The sequence below is a fragment of the Rhagoletis zephyria genome, unplaced genomic scaffold (genome assembly GCF_001687245.7).
Source record: "Rhagoletis zephyria isolate East Lansing unplaced genomic scaffold, Rhagoletis_zephyria_1.1 Rzeph_scaffold_01604, whole genome shotgun sequence".
Lineage (NCBI taxonomy): Eukaryota > Metazoa > Arthropoda > Insecta > Diptera > Tephritidae > Rhagoletis > Rhagoletis zephyria.
In genome coordinates, this window is record NW_016158688.1 from 4685 (window position 1) to 20835 (window position 16151).

The 16151-nt window shown below is 36.8% G+C and overlaps 2 protein-coding genes across 2 annotated transcripts in view; one reads left to right on the forward strand and one right to left on the reverse strand.

Moving 5' to 3' along the window:
- The first annotated feature begins 3781 nt into the window (after nucleotides 1-3781).
- On the forward strand, nucleotides 3782-4723 carry LOC108364596 (uncharacterized). Its single transcript, XM_017618329.1, has 4 exons — nucleotides 3782-3949; nucleotides 4017-4094; nucleotides 4171-4369; nucleotides 4460-4723. The coding sequence occupies exons 1-4, from the start codon at nucleotides 3889-3891 to the stop codon at nucleotides 4560-4562; spliced, it is 441 nt and encodes a 146-aa protein (XP_017473818.1). The 5' UTR covers nucleotides 3782-3888; the 3' UTR covers nucleotides 4563-4723.
- A 5791-nt stretch (nucleotides 4724-10514) lies between these two features.
- Nucleotides 10515-16151, reverse strand: part of drd (drop dead) — a 100571-nt gene continuing 94934 nt past the window's right edge. The window contains exons 9-10 of the mRNA XM_017618328.1: nucleotides 11061-11209; nucleotides 10515-10972 (exon numbers count right to left, since the gene is read on the reverse strand). Of these exons, the coding sequence (XP_017473817.1) occupies nucleotides 10679-10972; nucleotides 11061-11209 (443 nt within the window). The 3' untranslated portion in view covers nucleotides 10515-10678. The remainder of the gene's footprint in view (nucleotides 10973-11060; nucleotides 11210-16151) is intronic.

A 16151-nucleotide genomic window follows, 5' to 3' on the forward strand; every position in this document is an offset into this window, starting at 1 on the left:
CATACAAATTTACTGTGGTATGAAAGGGAGCAACAACCGTACTATGGCAGAGTGGCACAGGTAATTTTGTAAACAAACACTTCTTATAATTTTAAGAGATAATTGCTATTTATTTTGCAATATTCCGATATCCAGTGTGTATCCAGAGGCAGTGGCAACTGAGCCTCACTAAAATCTACTCATCATGTTGGAGCAGCTCCGGGTAATGGACCATTTAATTCGCTGGCTGAACTTGTGACCACCTTAACTTTCGGAGTCTCCAAGAAAATGCGTGTCCTGAGTTTATACGGTAGCCATTCATAGCAATTACTATTGGATGTGTGTATAATTCATATTTGTGACATTCTATACTTTGATGTTGAGTATTTTTGAGGAGCTCCGGGTAATGGTCGGTCAAACTTGGGTGTGCCTTATGAGCTCTCTGGGCGGATGCGCTGGCAGGCTTTGGAGTCTCTATAACTACAAACCTGTTTTTTTGTTTTGGAATAATGACTGAAATATATTCGGAAATTTAGAATTTTCCTTGATAAATTCACAAAATTGACGGTTTTCATAAAAATATAATCTTACGATGGATATTTTATTGAAGTTTAAAGAAAGACAAGCAATAATTATGTACTTTACTATTGATATTGTTCTCAATTAAGCATTGATATTATATTTAACCTACATTTTGTTCATAAATAACACAATTATATATATACTAGCTTATAACCGCGGGTTTCACCCCGCGCTTTTATGCAAATATGAAAAATAATTTAATAATAGCCGTCATCGATTCGCCAACAGTTAGCAAGTGGCGAAACGAACGAATTCAATGAGGTACAACCAAACTAGCTATCGTCTATCCGTGCTAGCTAACTTTGTTGTTGCTTTCACATGCAAAATTTTTCGTTAAGCGACCGGAACTCAAACATAGCAAGCAGCGAAGTGGCGAATCGATGACGGCTAATGTTAGATTTTATTTCTGTGCCCATTTCGTTATAGCTCGTTATTTTTTAAGCGAGTTAAGGTATTTAGGCCGTTTAAAACTATGAAATTATAAAATCTCGTCTGCGCGCTAGGCATACGAAAGATATCAATCCCTCTAAGTTTACCTTAAAATGGTTCCAGGTATACGACGCGTAAACATGTAACCTTCATGGAAGTGCCACGGCGGGTTCTAATATTTCCAACTCAAATTTAGTAACCTGGCCTTGATAAAATACCACTTCTCATTACTGTAGCAAATGCCTCAAGAGAGCTTTAGATTATAAGGCCGAACCCGGCTCTCCCTTTTCCATTTAATGAAATTTATTCTGTCAGTACGGCACTTATAAAATAAATCTCCATAACAAATTTAAAATACTTCGAGAGATTTTCTATCCTTCCAGAGATATGTATTAAGAAGTTTTTAGTATGTATGGGAGGCGACATGACTTCTTTTTTAATAACTCACATTTTTTCCATGAGCAATTGATACATTTTGCATACACAACTCCATACCAAGTTCCAGTATTCTTCCACAAACACTTCCAGGGATATGTGGCAAGAAAAAGTAAATTTGTACTGGAAGTGCCACGCCCCTTTTTCTTATAACCCTAATCTTCTTCCATGAATTTAGAATTGATTTTACATACCCCAGTACCAAGTCCCAGTACTCTACCATGAACACCTCTAGAGATAAGCAGTATAAAACAGTAAATTTGTACGGCAGGAACCATGTCCCCTTTTCGAATAACGCAAATTCTTCTCTATGAGTATGGAATTAATTTTGTATACACATCTCGGTGCCAAGTTCCAGTCCTCTGCAATAAACACCTCCAGAGATATGCAGCATAGAAAAATCAATTTGCATGGGAGTTGCCACACCACCTTTTCCAATAACTCTCATTTTTCTCCATGAGTATGGTATTAGTTTCACATACATACATACATATGTATTTCCATACCAAGCTTGAGTGCTTTACCCCAAACATTTGAAGAGATATGCAATATGAAACTTTCAGTCAGTATGGGAGGTGCTACGCCTCTTTTCCAAAAACGTCCATTTTTCTCCGTGAATATGAACATGATTTCACACAGTGTTGGCAAACTGTTAATCTGATTAACGATTAAAAATTAACGATTAAAATGTTAATCGCGTTTGACGATTAAAATTAATTAGTCGTAATCAACTGTACGATTAATGATAACATTTTTTTAATCGTTAATCGCTGGCTGCGATTACGTTTAATTAATTTAAAACATTAATCGTTAATCCAATTAAAAATAAAATCTGATTAATTTGTCTAGTTTGTCCGAGTTTGAAACCAAACACCAGTTATAGTAATTATTTTGTGTTTTACGCTTATAAAAAGCACGTAATATAAAAAAATAATAATTATTGTTATTAGTAATACATAAACTGGGAACTTTTACAAACCTAGTTTGTAAAACGTTTGTTGGTATATATCTTAATGAAAATGCACACCAAATTGCTTAGATTGATGAGGAAACCCGACTTAGCCATACCGGATTAACTTGCTTTGTGTGCACAGGGAAATTCCAGCATAACTTAATTAATCACCAAACCTACTTGATCAAATTAAGAGTTAATGATTAAAAATTAATTTTTTAATCGCGGTTACGATTAACTGTTTAGTCGGATTAAAATTAATCATGATTAACTGTAATCAGATTGAATTTAATCGAATTAACTAACTAATTAAAACATCAATCGATTAATGCCAACATTGATTTCACATACATATCACTATACCAAGTTTCAGTTCTCTCCCACAAATACTTCCAGAGATATGTATGTAATATGAAAATTCCAATTTGTATGGGAGGGGCCTTGAGTTATCGGACTTACTTTCAGTCTAAGACCATCCTTCCGAAATCCGTAGTAAGTGTACTAAATTTCGTTCTGATCGGAAAACCGGTTAAGGAAGTAGCCTATTTTTCAATCCAGGTCATAAACCATCTTTGAGCAAAATTTCATTTTCAAACAGGTGGCAATTCTTAAAAAAGTAGCCTATTTTCCAGTCTAGGTCATAAGCTATCTGTGTGCAAACTTTCATGCAAATCAGTTCAGTCATTTACGCGTATTAATTTAATTAAACTTTCCTAATACGTGATAACTCTTAAAATAGTAGCCTATTTTCCAACATAGGTCATAAGCTATCTCTGTGCGAAATGTCATGCAAATCTGTTCAGTCGTTTCCGCGTATTAATTTAATTAAAACTTTTTTAACAGGTGGCAACTCTTCCAAAAAATTAGCCTATTTTCCACTGTAGGTCATAAGCTATCTGCTTGCAAAATTTCATGCAAATCCATTCAGACGTTTCCGCGTATTAATTTAATGAAACTTTTTTAACAGGTGGCAACTCTTAAGAAAAGTAGCCTATTTTCCAATCTAGGTCATAAGCTATCTGTGTGCAAATTTTCATGCAAATCCATTCAGTCGTTCCCGCATATTAAATAAATTAAACTTTTTTAACAGGTGGCAACTCTTAAAAAAATAGCCTATTAACCAATCTGGCCCATAAGCTATCTGCGTACAAAATTTCATGCAAATCCGTGCAGTCGTTTCCGCGTGATGATTTCCCAAACATCCAAACATACAAACTTTCACATTTATAATATTAGTAAGAGTAAGATTAGTAAGATAGTAAGATAAGATTTTATCCTCGAAAAGAACTTTTTCTAATCATGAGGCGAAATTCCCCACAGTAAGTGTTGCCGTGCGCGCAAAACGAAAACGTTGCAACCCAAAAGTACTCCTCGGGGACCAATTGGTGAAAAACTGCGAAAAGGTTTATTACTGTATATACTGTGTTATGGAAGCTGGCCACCTGGAACAGCTTCCTGTAAAAACCTGCAAATCGTGAAGCATTTGGAACGCAACTTATATTGTTTAGTATATGGCTAAGCCAAACTGGAGGGTGAAGTCATTCGAGGCGAGCGATAATTGCCAATCAATTTGTGAGTTAACTGACTTTGTGGAAAATACATTGCTACCTTCTAATGGTATAAATTCGACGATGTTGAGATGAGCGAAAATGGACATCACAGCTTGTTCAGCATGTAAGTGGGCTTGGGTACAAAGGAAAAGTAGCAGTCGTTGAAGGTGCGTTAATTATAGAATTTTATTCATAATTGGCTTTCAGTTAAATAAAAATATATTTTCTACCATAATTTTTCAGCTGAATGTGCCCTTTATACTTGTGCAATTGTTTTGGTTGGATGCCCTGATCCATCAATAAAATACCAGTATCCCAAACTGAGCAAATTGCATCAGGTCGTTTCGCTATTAACACGTTGCAGAGATATCTCTGACAAATGCCAGAATTCAAATCAAAATGCACAACCTTCCGAATCCATACAGAGATCCAAATATAAGGTGTAAGGAGTTAATACCATTATCGTTAGTGAAAAGCTGGGACATTAATTTTTCTTAAGTTTCCATCTTTTTTCCTTTTCATTAATTTGCAGTTACATTAAGAAGCTAAAGAGGACAGAGCTGTTGGTGAGGAAGGTGTCGAGCTACTGCAGTACTGCAGCTGTGAAAATGAACATTTCGCACGAGCCCCACTAACCGAACTATGAGAAAATTAGATTATGATATAACGACGACGAAAAGTGGTACCAGTAATAGATTATCAATGTTCCGTTTTGTATGTAAAATTTGAGTATGCAATGAAATCTGTGTTCGCATGGAATAGTAGTTTATGTCAAAAGGCTGGTCAGAATCACGGTGCAGCGAACGAAGGTGGCGCCGTCAGTGGTACCGCTACTTTGGTTTTGCCGATTTTGACAGTTGTGGTAACTTGTAAATAAACCTTTGTTTACAAATCAGCGAAAGAGAAATTTGAATTATAAGTGAAAAATCAGTTTAAATCGTGTTAATTTGCAATTTGTGAGTGATTTTTGAGTTGAAGACTGCGTAAAAACTAATACAATGAAGTGCTGTGTGTTAAATTGCGACAAACGTCCAGATGCAAGAAGCGTAGATGCAAGTGTAGCGCTGGGACGAATCGCTGCATTTTGTGTACATAGGGCACGGCAAAGCCGTTCCCGAAATGTTTCTCTATTATTATATTAACAGCATTTCCTCACAATGATTTTGTTTCTGCTCCACGCAGCCTCCATTAGCAAGTTAACTAATCAGTCCCGCAGAGATGCTGCTGTAGTTTTCTGCAGCAGCCTTAATTGCAAAGCAATGGAGTGCACTAAAACGTTTGCTGAAGCAGCCTCAATTGCAAAACAATGGAGTGCACTACAATGTTCACTGTTCTTTAATAGATTAGGTGAAAAATGCAATAATTTCGCATTTAGCAAAATTAAAACACGTTTTTCGCAGTAAAGTGAACTGCTTTCGCTGTTTCAACTCGTTCTTCTTTTCGCTCTATTCTTTGTTTACTTGTGGTACACAAATGTCAACGCCCAGGACGGCGCAATCTTGTATTCTATCATTCTTGGGTCAGAATGGGTACTTTGCGTACGTTCCGCTCAAGGATGAAACTGACAGTTGAGTATACTGTGTGTGTTTGCATAGAGAGCGTCAGATTGGCAACCCTTGCGTCGGCGGACCCAACGAACGTTGGCCAACACTCAACTTTTGACGCACGTAAAGGGAAGTTTCCACCCCAAGTGATTCGCTCTTCCATTCGTAATTCGCTCTCTCATTCGTGATTGGCGCCCCAATTACAAACCGAATCACGTAATTCGCCATAAAAAATTTTGAGAGCGAATCACTTCTTTTGTAGGTGATTCAGATCCAATCAACATGCGAATCAAGAACAAATCGTTGTCTTCTCTAATTTTTATCGATAACGGCTGTCAAAACACATAGACCACACACATCCCCACCAGGACAAACATTGAAAAAATAGCTAGATTCGTTAAAACTATTGATTTAGCTAATTAACCACTGCAAATTTTTTCTCCACCGTTGAAATGCACAATAAACAGCACATTAAACATTAAGCAAAAGCAAAGAACAAAAAGCAGAGATGCAAAGTGAATCACGAATGTGTCGTGTAAACAGGTTGATTCGTCGTTCATAATTGAGAGAGCGAACCACGTGATTCGGTTGCTGTGGAAACATCGTTTAAGAGTTTCAAACAAATCCAATAATTTTTTTTCAAGTTGGTCGCCATTTTGAATCTACCATTTTGAATTTTTAAAACCTGACATCAGATTCATAATCAGAAAGCTCAAAAACCCACTGGAAACGAGTTTTAACCCTTGACAATATTTAAAACGTTCAGTTTCAACGTTTTAATTTTAGTACTTTTCTTTTTAATTTGATCGCCATATTAGATCCGCCATTTTGAATTTAAAGAAATTGACATCAGATTCGTAATCGGCGACCCTAAAAGCTCTCGAGTGCCGGGTTTCGAATAAATCCAATCATTTTTTTTTTTTTTAATGGATCGCCATTTTGGATCCGTCATTTTGAATTTTGAAAAACTAACTTCAGATTCCTAATTAGCAACCCAGAAATCGTTCAGTATCAACGTTTTAATTTTACTAGTCTCTTTTCGAGAGCATATTTTCGGCCACTAGGCCCTTTCTAACTGCCCAAGAGAGGTATGTAATTAAGGGAATGTTCCCCAATAATACCAGAGTAATTATATGTAAAAACCACATTTTTAGCTGCATTTTAACATGTCAAGAAAATAAAAAAAAATTAAGAACATCAGCGTTTTTATAAAAAACCGACCAGCGCGACCTCAAAGAAAACTTTTTTTTAAATAAAAAAACACATTTCTCTTTTTTTTTTATCACAAATAACAATAATTTGAGTTAGCGTTTATGAATTTCCAAAAAAAAAAATTTTTGAACCACTCTAATATACATACATATTTACAATTCTGGCATTTGGATCTTGATTTTATTTGAATTTAAAATTGATTTTATTTGAATTTAAAATACAACTTAACTTTTAACTGAGATTGTGAGATAGATTAACGATAAACATATGAATATTCTCACTAGCGAAGTATGTGACTAATAGAGCTGTAAAACTATCGATGGTACTATCGATACTACCGAATGGTTCTACTTTTTTGCACTATCGAATGGTCGTTGGCCACTATCGATAGTCTTTGTTTGAGGAAATATACATATTCTGCCTTATCCTGAGTTTCGCCTGAAAAAAATTCACCCGAAAATTTGTCATCCGTCCATAGTATAACCATGGAAACCAAGAGTGAAAATTGAACCGGTTCGGGGAAAATGAAACTCATGATAAGGCTGATTGTTTAAGTATATTATATGTACTACTGAATTTTTATATTTTTTGAAAATGAGAATTTGGCAACGTGGATTTGCTTTTTTTTTTACCTANTGCACTATCGAATGGTCGTTGGCCACTATCGATAGTCTTTGTTTGAGGAAATATACATATTCTGCCTTATCCTGAGTTTCGCCTGAAAAAAATTCACCCGAAAATTTGTCATCCGTCCATAGTATAACCATGGAAACCAAGAGTGAAAATTGAACCGGTTCGGGGAAAATGAAACTCATGATAAGGCTGATTGTTTAAGTATATTATATGTACTACTGAATTTTTTTATTTTTTGAAAATGAGAATTTGGCAACGTGGATTTGCTGTTTTTTTTTACCTATTCAAGTATTGAATTCAATTCTTTCNTCTTTCTTTGCTTTTGACATTTTCGTTGTTTCCCATTTAAAGAACCAAAAGTTTGAATTCAACAAAATTGAAGCGAATAAAAGCAAATAGAAAAAAACAAAAAATAATGAACCAGAATTGCTTTTAAGTACTTGAATCATGTACATCGGGTGTAATTTAATTTGAAAAAAAACAGCTTGAATATCTTTTTGGAACCTTACTATGGTGTTAGTGATTCTGCGTAGAAGGAAGAAACTATTGATATAAGCCAGGGCTAGTAACATTTTGGGGATCCTTGTATTTCCTTTTGATACTTTGAATGGATAAATAATCATGTAGAAGTCGGGGTACGGTTACGCTATTTGTACAATGATTTGAGTTCTTGTAGCACACGCTTGAAATATGCACTTTTCCGAAAATTTTGGAGTGAGTTCTGAAGTTTTTTGTAAGACATACAGTTTTCTTTAAGTTTACAAGCGATTTGTTTTTCTACGATTGGGAATTTTAAGTTTTTATATTATCGGTTTAAAATATTAAAAAAATCGAAGAGAAAGGACAAAGTTACTGAAAATCGCTATATAACAATTAGCTAATTCTTCAGGAACTAAACAAAACTAAAGTTTATATAAATAGCTTCGTTAACACATTTTAAAATTATCAGATACTATCGATGGTATCGAAAGTTTCAATGCAAACTATCGAAAACATCGAATGGGATGACTATCGATAGTTTTACAGCTCTAGTGGCTACCTATCGCCACCCTACCAGTGATCCTCTTGTATTAAGCGATGTCTACTTAACCTGAAGACAGTTGAACCAGGTGAGGCTTTACTGGGATGAGTGTTGATTTGTAGTACCTTCATCATGCGATTCTCGCCTCTCTAACACTGTCGCGTTGGCTTCGTCGTCGCTGAGAAGTTCACTCTCTCTCTNCCTTCATCATGCGATTCTCGCCTCTCTAACACTGTCGCGTTGGCTTCGTCCTCGCTGAGAAGTTCACTCTCCGTATACAGCCTCCGTAAGGCTTACCTGCCTTTGAGCTGGAAGAGGGGTACCCGCTCAGCTCCTCGGTTGCTTCACATTCGTCAAATTCCATCTCATGGTCGCTGGGTGGCTCGTCCACCTCCACACAAGCTGCCAAGATTACTAGGTCTTAGATGTCAGTTTTGTAAACTTTTAGCGTAGTCTTCCCAAAGCCATAGTTTACCCTATACGCCTTTTGCGAGTGTCTCCAGGCTTTCATCGTTTAGGAGCAGGACTACCTGCATTGTTGCTCGCTCTGTTGGCTCCGTGTTAACAACCCTCCAGTTATGTGTAGGTTCGGAAGGCGTTACATGTACCCTGGATCTCGCTCTGGGACGCGATGGGATGTCCCTGGCATCTACAAATTTAGGCGGGCTCCCGGATACACCTGAGCTTGACATTTCCCTGCAACTAGCCAGCGTCCGTGGACGAGAGTGGTGGTCCAGGGTTCACCCTCTTAATCTGCATTCCACCTTTGCCAAGGCTGCTTCGACCCACCTCCATTGGTTTCTCGGGATCCTGCCTTCCTCATTACTTTCGTCCACGACGCCAATATCCTTCCGGTCCGTGGCTATCTCCGCAAATGATCGAGTCCAGGCACTTTGTGTTTTGGCCCTTTTCTGTGCCAGTGCCCGGGTCGGGCTTTCTCCACGGATTTTTGACGCTTTGTAGTCTCAGTCTTGCCCTATAGGTTAAGGTCGAAGTCCGGTATAATCTTGGCCCACGCTATGTCTTCCTGTACCTTCACGAAGTCCTCCTCCGAGACCTGATCCTCCCTGATCGGTGAGGTGGCTGGCGCCGAAGAATTCGAGACGCAGTACGTAGATCTTGGTGGGTGGCTTTCGGTCGGTCAGTTCGGACGAAGTCCTTGGCGCTATTGCAAGTCACCATGTTCCTGGGTCCACCCCCAGTGAGCTGGCCAGACGCTGTTCGCTGAGTGGCAAGCCCACTGCAGGAAGGCCCGGGATTTGCGGCGTTCGCCGTGCAGGTCTCCCGTTCAGTGATACTTTTGTGTGTAGCATTGACCTTTGGACTTCTCGGATCAGGGTGCCTTAGTCCTACTGTTGGTCGGTGCAGATGCACCTGGTATCTGCTTACGCATAGGTCTACTTTTGGTTAGGTCCGGTGGTGCCGTGGCTTAGTTGGGTGAGGAGTTTTTGACTCCTTTAGGGCTTTGTTTGGGAGCGCCGGCCTCCCGTACTGGAGTTGAGGTTTTATTATTCTTACTTTTATTTTCTAGTATTTGTCCCACGAGACGATGAATTACCAAGTCGGAGATGTTCTATCTTTTGGTCGTATTACCGGCTTCCGGTTTCGCCCTGCTTTCTTTGCTCCTGATAGTTGCTAGGCATTGCCAAACTTGTTGCAGCATATTTTAATAAGTGCAGGGGGTGTGGAAAATAACAAAGCACCTGGTGTTGCTCTCACCAGACTATGCTTCTTAGCATCATCTTATTTTAATGAATATAGCTTTAACGGCAACTCGCTAAAGCATCTCGCGAAGTTTTTCAATAATTCTTGTATAAGCAAGGAGTGGTTTGCAACAAGAGATCTACTCTTTTCGTAGTGACTTGCATGCTCTTTTAGGAATAATATGATATTAAGGAATCCGTCAATGACTTAAGTAAGGACTACAGTTCGTGTCGGTGAGCCTATCTAGGGATAATTCCGCTGCGAAGGTAATATATGTAAATACATATGCACATACATAAGTAGCTCATCTTCCGTGTCGTCTTTACTTTTACCAAAGTAACTCTAATGCAGAAATAATTGACATTGCTTCTAATACCTTACTTGTCCTAGTCCTATCATTGCAGAAGTTCCAAATATGTGTTTGTTCGAAACAGTTTTCGAATAGATCATGAATATCAATAAAACACACAAAATATCCTTCTTAAAATATATTTGTTATATACAGGTATGTAGATAGTTAGAAGTACGCATCACAAACTTATGGCCTAAAACTCTCGCTAATTATTAAATAATGACTTATGTAATTATACACTTTAAGCTAAAACAATGACATTTAAGTTAAACTTAATACGAATCATTAATCGATGTGAGCATGTATGACTTTCCCATTCAATGTCGAACTATTTGTTAGGGGTGGTGCTGTCGACGATGTTGTGTTTGTCACTGATGAAGTAGACGGCTCTGATGATAGTGTCGATTCGGAATCAGAAAGGTTTCCTGCTGATACTCTCAAAGTTACATTCAGGTGCTTCTTGCTCGGAGCACGAGCACGGTTGAATAATAGTTTTTTGATATTTTGGAATGGTGCATCGAAAAATATTGTAAGGGCAACCGAGGCGAGGAATATGGAGATGTATTCATTGGTATCCAGCTAGAAGGAGAGTGGCATACAATTTTTTAGATGATAAGTAAATTCAGATTTGCGCACAAAATGCTTTACGGCTGCAAGAGTGACTTACAATGATGGAGACGAAGTTGTAATAGTGGTGAATATGTCGCCGGCGACCCACATTGAAGAAGAACACGGGGAACTGTGTAAGATAAATTGCATATGACAACTTGGTAGACACTTGGAAACCTTTCCACGAAAGCATATCTGTGAACTTATCTGAAAGAATAAGAATTATGTTATTGTTATTGTGGCGTACAAATATTTATTTCACTAGTGTTATTGAGCATTATACCACGATTTAGTTTTAGGAAAAAATGGATAAAGCAATAAAGTCCAAGAAATAGAAGTTATATTTGCTATTTCGGATAGACGCTATCTACCGATGGACCATTCGAAATTTTCGATAGTTTTGGATCCCACGATTCGATAGTATCGATACTATCGGCAAGAGATTCTTAATCTTAAGAGAAAAAATAATCAGGAATGGGCAGAGAGTTAGCAGGTGCTAAAACAGCGTAAGTATATAAGCCAGAGCGTAACGATGAGAACGCGACAGCATGTAAAATGAATTAGACACCCCAATAGCTCAGTTATGCATACTTGGCACTGCACTGCATAGAATTTCATTTTTACGTAGAAATCAAAAACCAACAGACTTCTATATATCGATGGCTGAGTGGAAGATCGACCTATCTCGGCAGCCAGTTCGAAATCGCTCTATCTCAAAAAACTTTTCAAGAACGCCCTATTTCAGAATTTAATTGAAAAACACCCTATCTCAAAATTCGGTTCAAAAATGCCCTATCTCACTTCAAAATGTATTGAAAATATGCTGATATAGGGCGTTTTTGAATCGGCAGCTGAGATAGGGCGTTTTTGAAACTAATTCTGAAATAGGGTGTTCTTGAAAAGTTTTTTGAGATAGAGCATTTTCGAACTGACTGCCGAGATAGGTCGATCTTCCACTCAGCCATCGATATGTAATGCTATGCAGGGCCGTAGCCAGGATTTTTTTGGGGGGNGCTAAAACAGCGTAAGTATATAAGCCAGAGCGTAACGATGAGAACGCGACAGCATGTAAAATGAATTAGACACCCCAATAGCTCAGTTATGCATACTTGGCACTGCACTGCATAGAATTTCATTTTTACGTAGAAATCAAAAACCAACAGACTTCTATATATGTAATGCTATGCAGGGCCGTAGCCAGGATTTTTTTGGGGGGTTCTGACAAAATATTTATTTTTATTTTCACTTTTATTTCAACATAGATTGATTAAAAGAAAAATAAGTACTGATAAAAATAAAATATTTCACACAAACAGGGTTGAGATCAGGGTACGAAAATAAACTGTACAAAACAATTCCCATTTGCTCATCGATCATCATATCATTTGTGGTTTTGTTCAGTTTTGTACATAGTCAGAAACAAATTGTAAGATTCACTGTAATTTTCCCCAACGAGAAACGTTTGCTTTTCGTTTGTGACAATTGTACCATAGGGTACGTTTTATATGTATGCAAACGTTTCAATTACTTGAAAAATATTTTTTTCTGTCAATTTTCATATCCAATTCAATTAAAAAACATGTACTACATATATACATATATTTTTCTCTGCACGATTCATTTCGTTTGTTGTTTCGTCTGTAACTACTAAACTACTGTAGTGTACTATCGCAAAGTGAACTCAGCCGTTTTATTTTCGTATTGTACCGAACTGTTGAAGTAATAAACGAAACGAAATAGTAACGTACAATATAGTTTATTTTCGTACCCTGGTTGAGATACGGAAATTCCTGCCCGTATTTTGTTTGTAAGCAGTGTGCAAACCAGTGTTGCCGTTTTAAACCTTNAAAATAAGTACTGATAAAAATAAAATATTTCACACAAACAGGGTTGAGATACGGAAATTCCTGCCCGTATTTTGTTTGTAAGCAGTGTGCAAACCAGTGTTGCCGTTTTAAACCTTTACTTTTTTTGGCCACATAAATTTAAAATTGCCCCTAGCCCTTTTTTTAGCCCTTTGGAGAATTTATTCATACTGGGCATGGAAAAGTTGTATATGCTTAATTTGATCTATTTTTTTGCACATATGTAAGAGATGAATTTTTAAACTAAGAAAGACTGACATATATGTATTGTATGTTCCTTACGTTTTTATACATACATACTGTATAAGTGTTAGGGCTGTTTTTTAACTTATCTATTAACGATTTAACTATAGTTTAAAATAAATAAGTTTACCGCCCTTAAGGCCAGTTTTCAGTGCCAGTTTAAACTCAGATTAGGTAAACTGGGTTTAAATTGAACAGCTGGCTGACTTTTGATTGGCTGATCTTAGTTTAAACCAGCCAGATCGGGCGTTTAAACTTAGTTTGAACCACGGCCGTGCACTGAAAAACTGGCCCCTAATATGCTTCATTAGTTAAATGGCCCATAAAGTCAATTGACCTTGTATGTTCTTATGGTGTGATTGTACCAGCTGCTGGTGCGACTGCAAAAACTATTTGAAAATTTTATGATTGTACCAGCGTGCTGGTGTCGTGAGTGGTGAAATTAGCTAAATTTTCAAAGTAGAAAATAATTTGGCCGAAATTTCAAAGCTGTGTTTGTGGAATATTAAGTTCACGATATTGCAGTTGTGATTAAAAAAAAAAACAATGTTTAACAAAATGGTAGAAAAATTATGAAATTTCGGCTCAAATCATTTCGATCTTTCCTCGACCTCATTTGTAAAGAAATAAATATTGTACCAGCATGGTGGTAAGTTATATGCTTCGAGCTTGATGGTACAATCACTTGATCGATCCAGCAAGCTGGTGTCGTATATTTCCCCTTTTATACGAAAAGGTTTTTGGTTGGATAAAATATTAGCTTTTTTCCAGGGTTCATTGTTTTTCTATACCATTACTTATTGAAAATGTTTGCGTGTATACTTATATATGATTATGTAAGTAAACAATTTTAGCTACCATTTTTAGCCACAACGACTTTTTTAGCTCTTTTTTAGCCCTTTTTTTGAAGGAATTTGGCTACTACTAAAAATGCTTCGCGGCAACACTGGTGCAAACCCCTCTTAATTTTTGTGTGGTAGAATCGGCAAAAAAATGTGGTAGATTTGAGTAAGATGTGTTAGATTTTCCAATTCTTAATTCATAGAGCTCAAAAATTAGATCGGGAAATAGTAAAAGTGCTTGTGGATCGTAAAGATTCAACGCAATTGAAACAAAAAAAAGTATAACATTAGTTTGTTAGTTAGAGAATATATTCACGAAGCAAAACATTGTTTCATTAATTTGAGAAATATCTTACGAATTGATTTATGCAAAAAATCTACCAAATTATTTTGTTTAGTTGTGCCACTTTCGAGGACGGTGTGCGAAATGTATGTAAGTATCACAGCGCACGGCAGTGCGCGCGAGTGACGAAAGCAGCAACAGAAGCATGCTGAAATGACTCGCTTATATATACACGAGATTTGGAAGTTTTTATCCAGACGTCCAATCCATGATGCAATAATACAAGGTGTTATCAGTTGGCAACTTCTCGCTCTAATTCCGCCATATTGACTACCTTACGTGAAACAGTGTTACTTCTTTCACTATTCTTTGCCCATTAATATAGTTGAATGCTTTTTATTTTTTCTCAGTATACACACTTTGTTTTCTTAAAAAGGTATTTTATCTTATTTTATTTCATTTCATAACGAATATACTATATAAAAGCAAATTTTGTTAAGGAGAAAATGTGAAATTTTATATTTTTCCCCCATATGGGGATTCATTTCTTCCCATTTTTCTTCTCATTCTACTGAGCTAAGGTAGTGTCAAATCGAGCTGTCACAACTGATACCACCTTGTATTATGGCATCATGCGTCCAATCGACATGTTTGGTATATCGTTGGAAAGGTCTTGCAGAGTGTGTCCAGAAAATATATTCAAGCTTCGTAAACGATTAACCGGATTCTTAAAAATTAGGCTAAAGTGTTGCGAAACAAAAAACGTTTTTTTTGCTTTTGCCGGTTTAAGGGGGCATGTACAGTGACGGGCAAAACTGTAACATGGTGTAATACTTTTTACTTCATCCATAGCTATCTTTCCAAGTTCTAACGACTTTCATACTTTGGTTATATATTCTTGTTGGTACATCCCTACTCCCTCTCTCATAATGATTTTAAGTCAATACAACAACAATAAAAAAACCAGCAGACAAAAATGTAAATTAAGGCAGATGTTACAGTTTTGCACTGTTTGTGCCACGCCCCTTTTTCTTATAACCCTAATCTTCTTTCATGAATTTAGAATTGATTTTACATACCCCAGTACCAAGTGCAGTACTCTACCATGAACACCTCTAGAGATATGCAGTATAAAAGTAAATTTGTACGGGAGGTACCATGCCCCCTTTTCGAATAACGCAAATTTTTCTCCATGAGTATGGAATTAATTTTGTATACACATCTCGGTGCCAAGCTCCCGTCCTCTGCAATAAACACCTCCTGAGATATGCGGCATAGAAAAATCAATATGCATGGGAGTTGCCACATCACCTTTTCCAATAACTCTCATATTTCTCCATGAGTATGGTATTAGTTTCACATACATACATACATATGTATTTCCATACCAACCTTGAGTACTTTACCCCAAACATTTGAAGGGATATGCAATATGAAACTTTCAGTCAGTATGGGAGGTGCTACGCCTCTTTTCCAAAAACGTCGATTTTTCTCCGTGAATATGAACATGATTTCACACAGTGTTGGAAAACTGTTAATCTGATTAACGATTAAAATGTTAATCGCGTTTGACGATTAAAATTAATTAGTCGTTATCAACTGTACGATTAATGATTTAGTTTATTGTTTGTATTTTCGTCGATTTTAAATTTGCTACCCCAAAATAATTGATATCAAATAAAACACCTCTTTGAGGTAAAATTTTCGAGTGACGAAAGCTGAACTAGAAACACAAAATTTAATATATCGATTTCGTGACGAAAATTATACGCATTTTTTAACTGCCGTTCAAACGTACGGAAAATCTTTTTTTATTTATTCGGAACGTTGCGAATTTCCGTTTACTGCTAGAAACACAATTAAAAAAACAGAACTTTTGCAACGATTCGTATGAATAAAAAAAGATTTTCCGTACG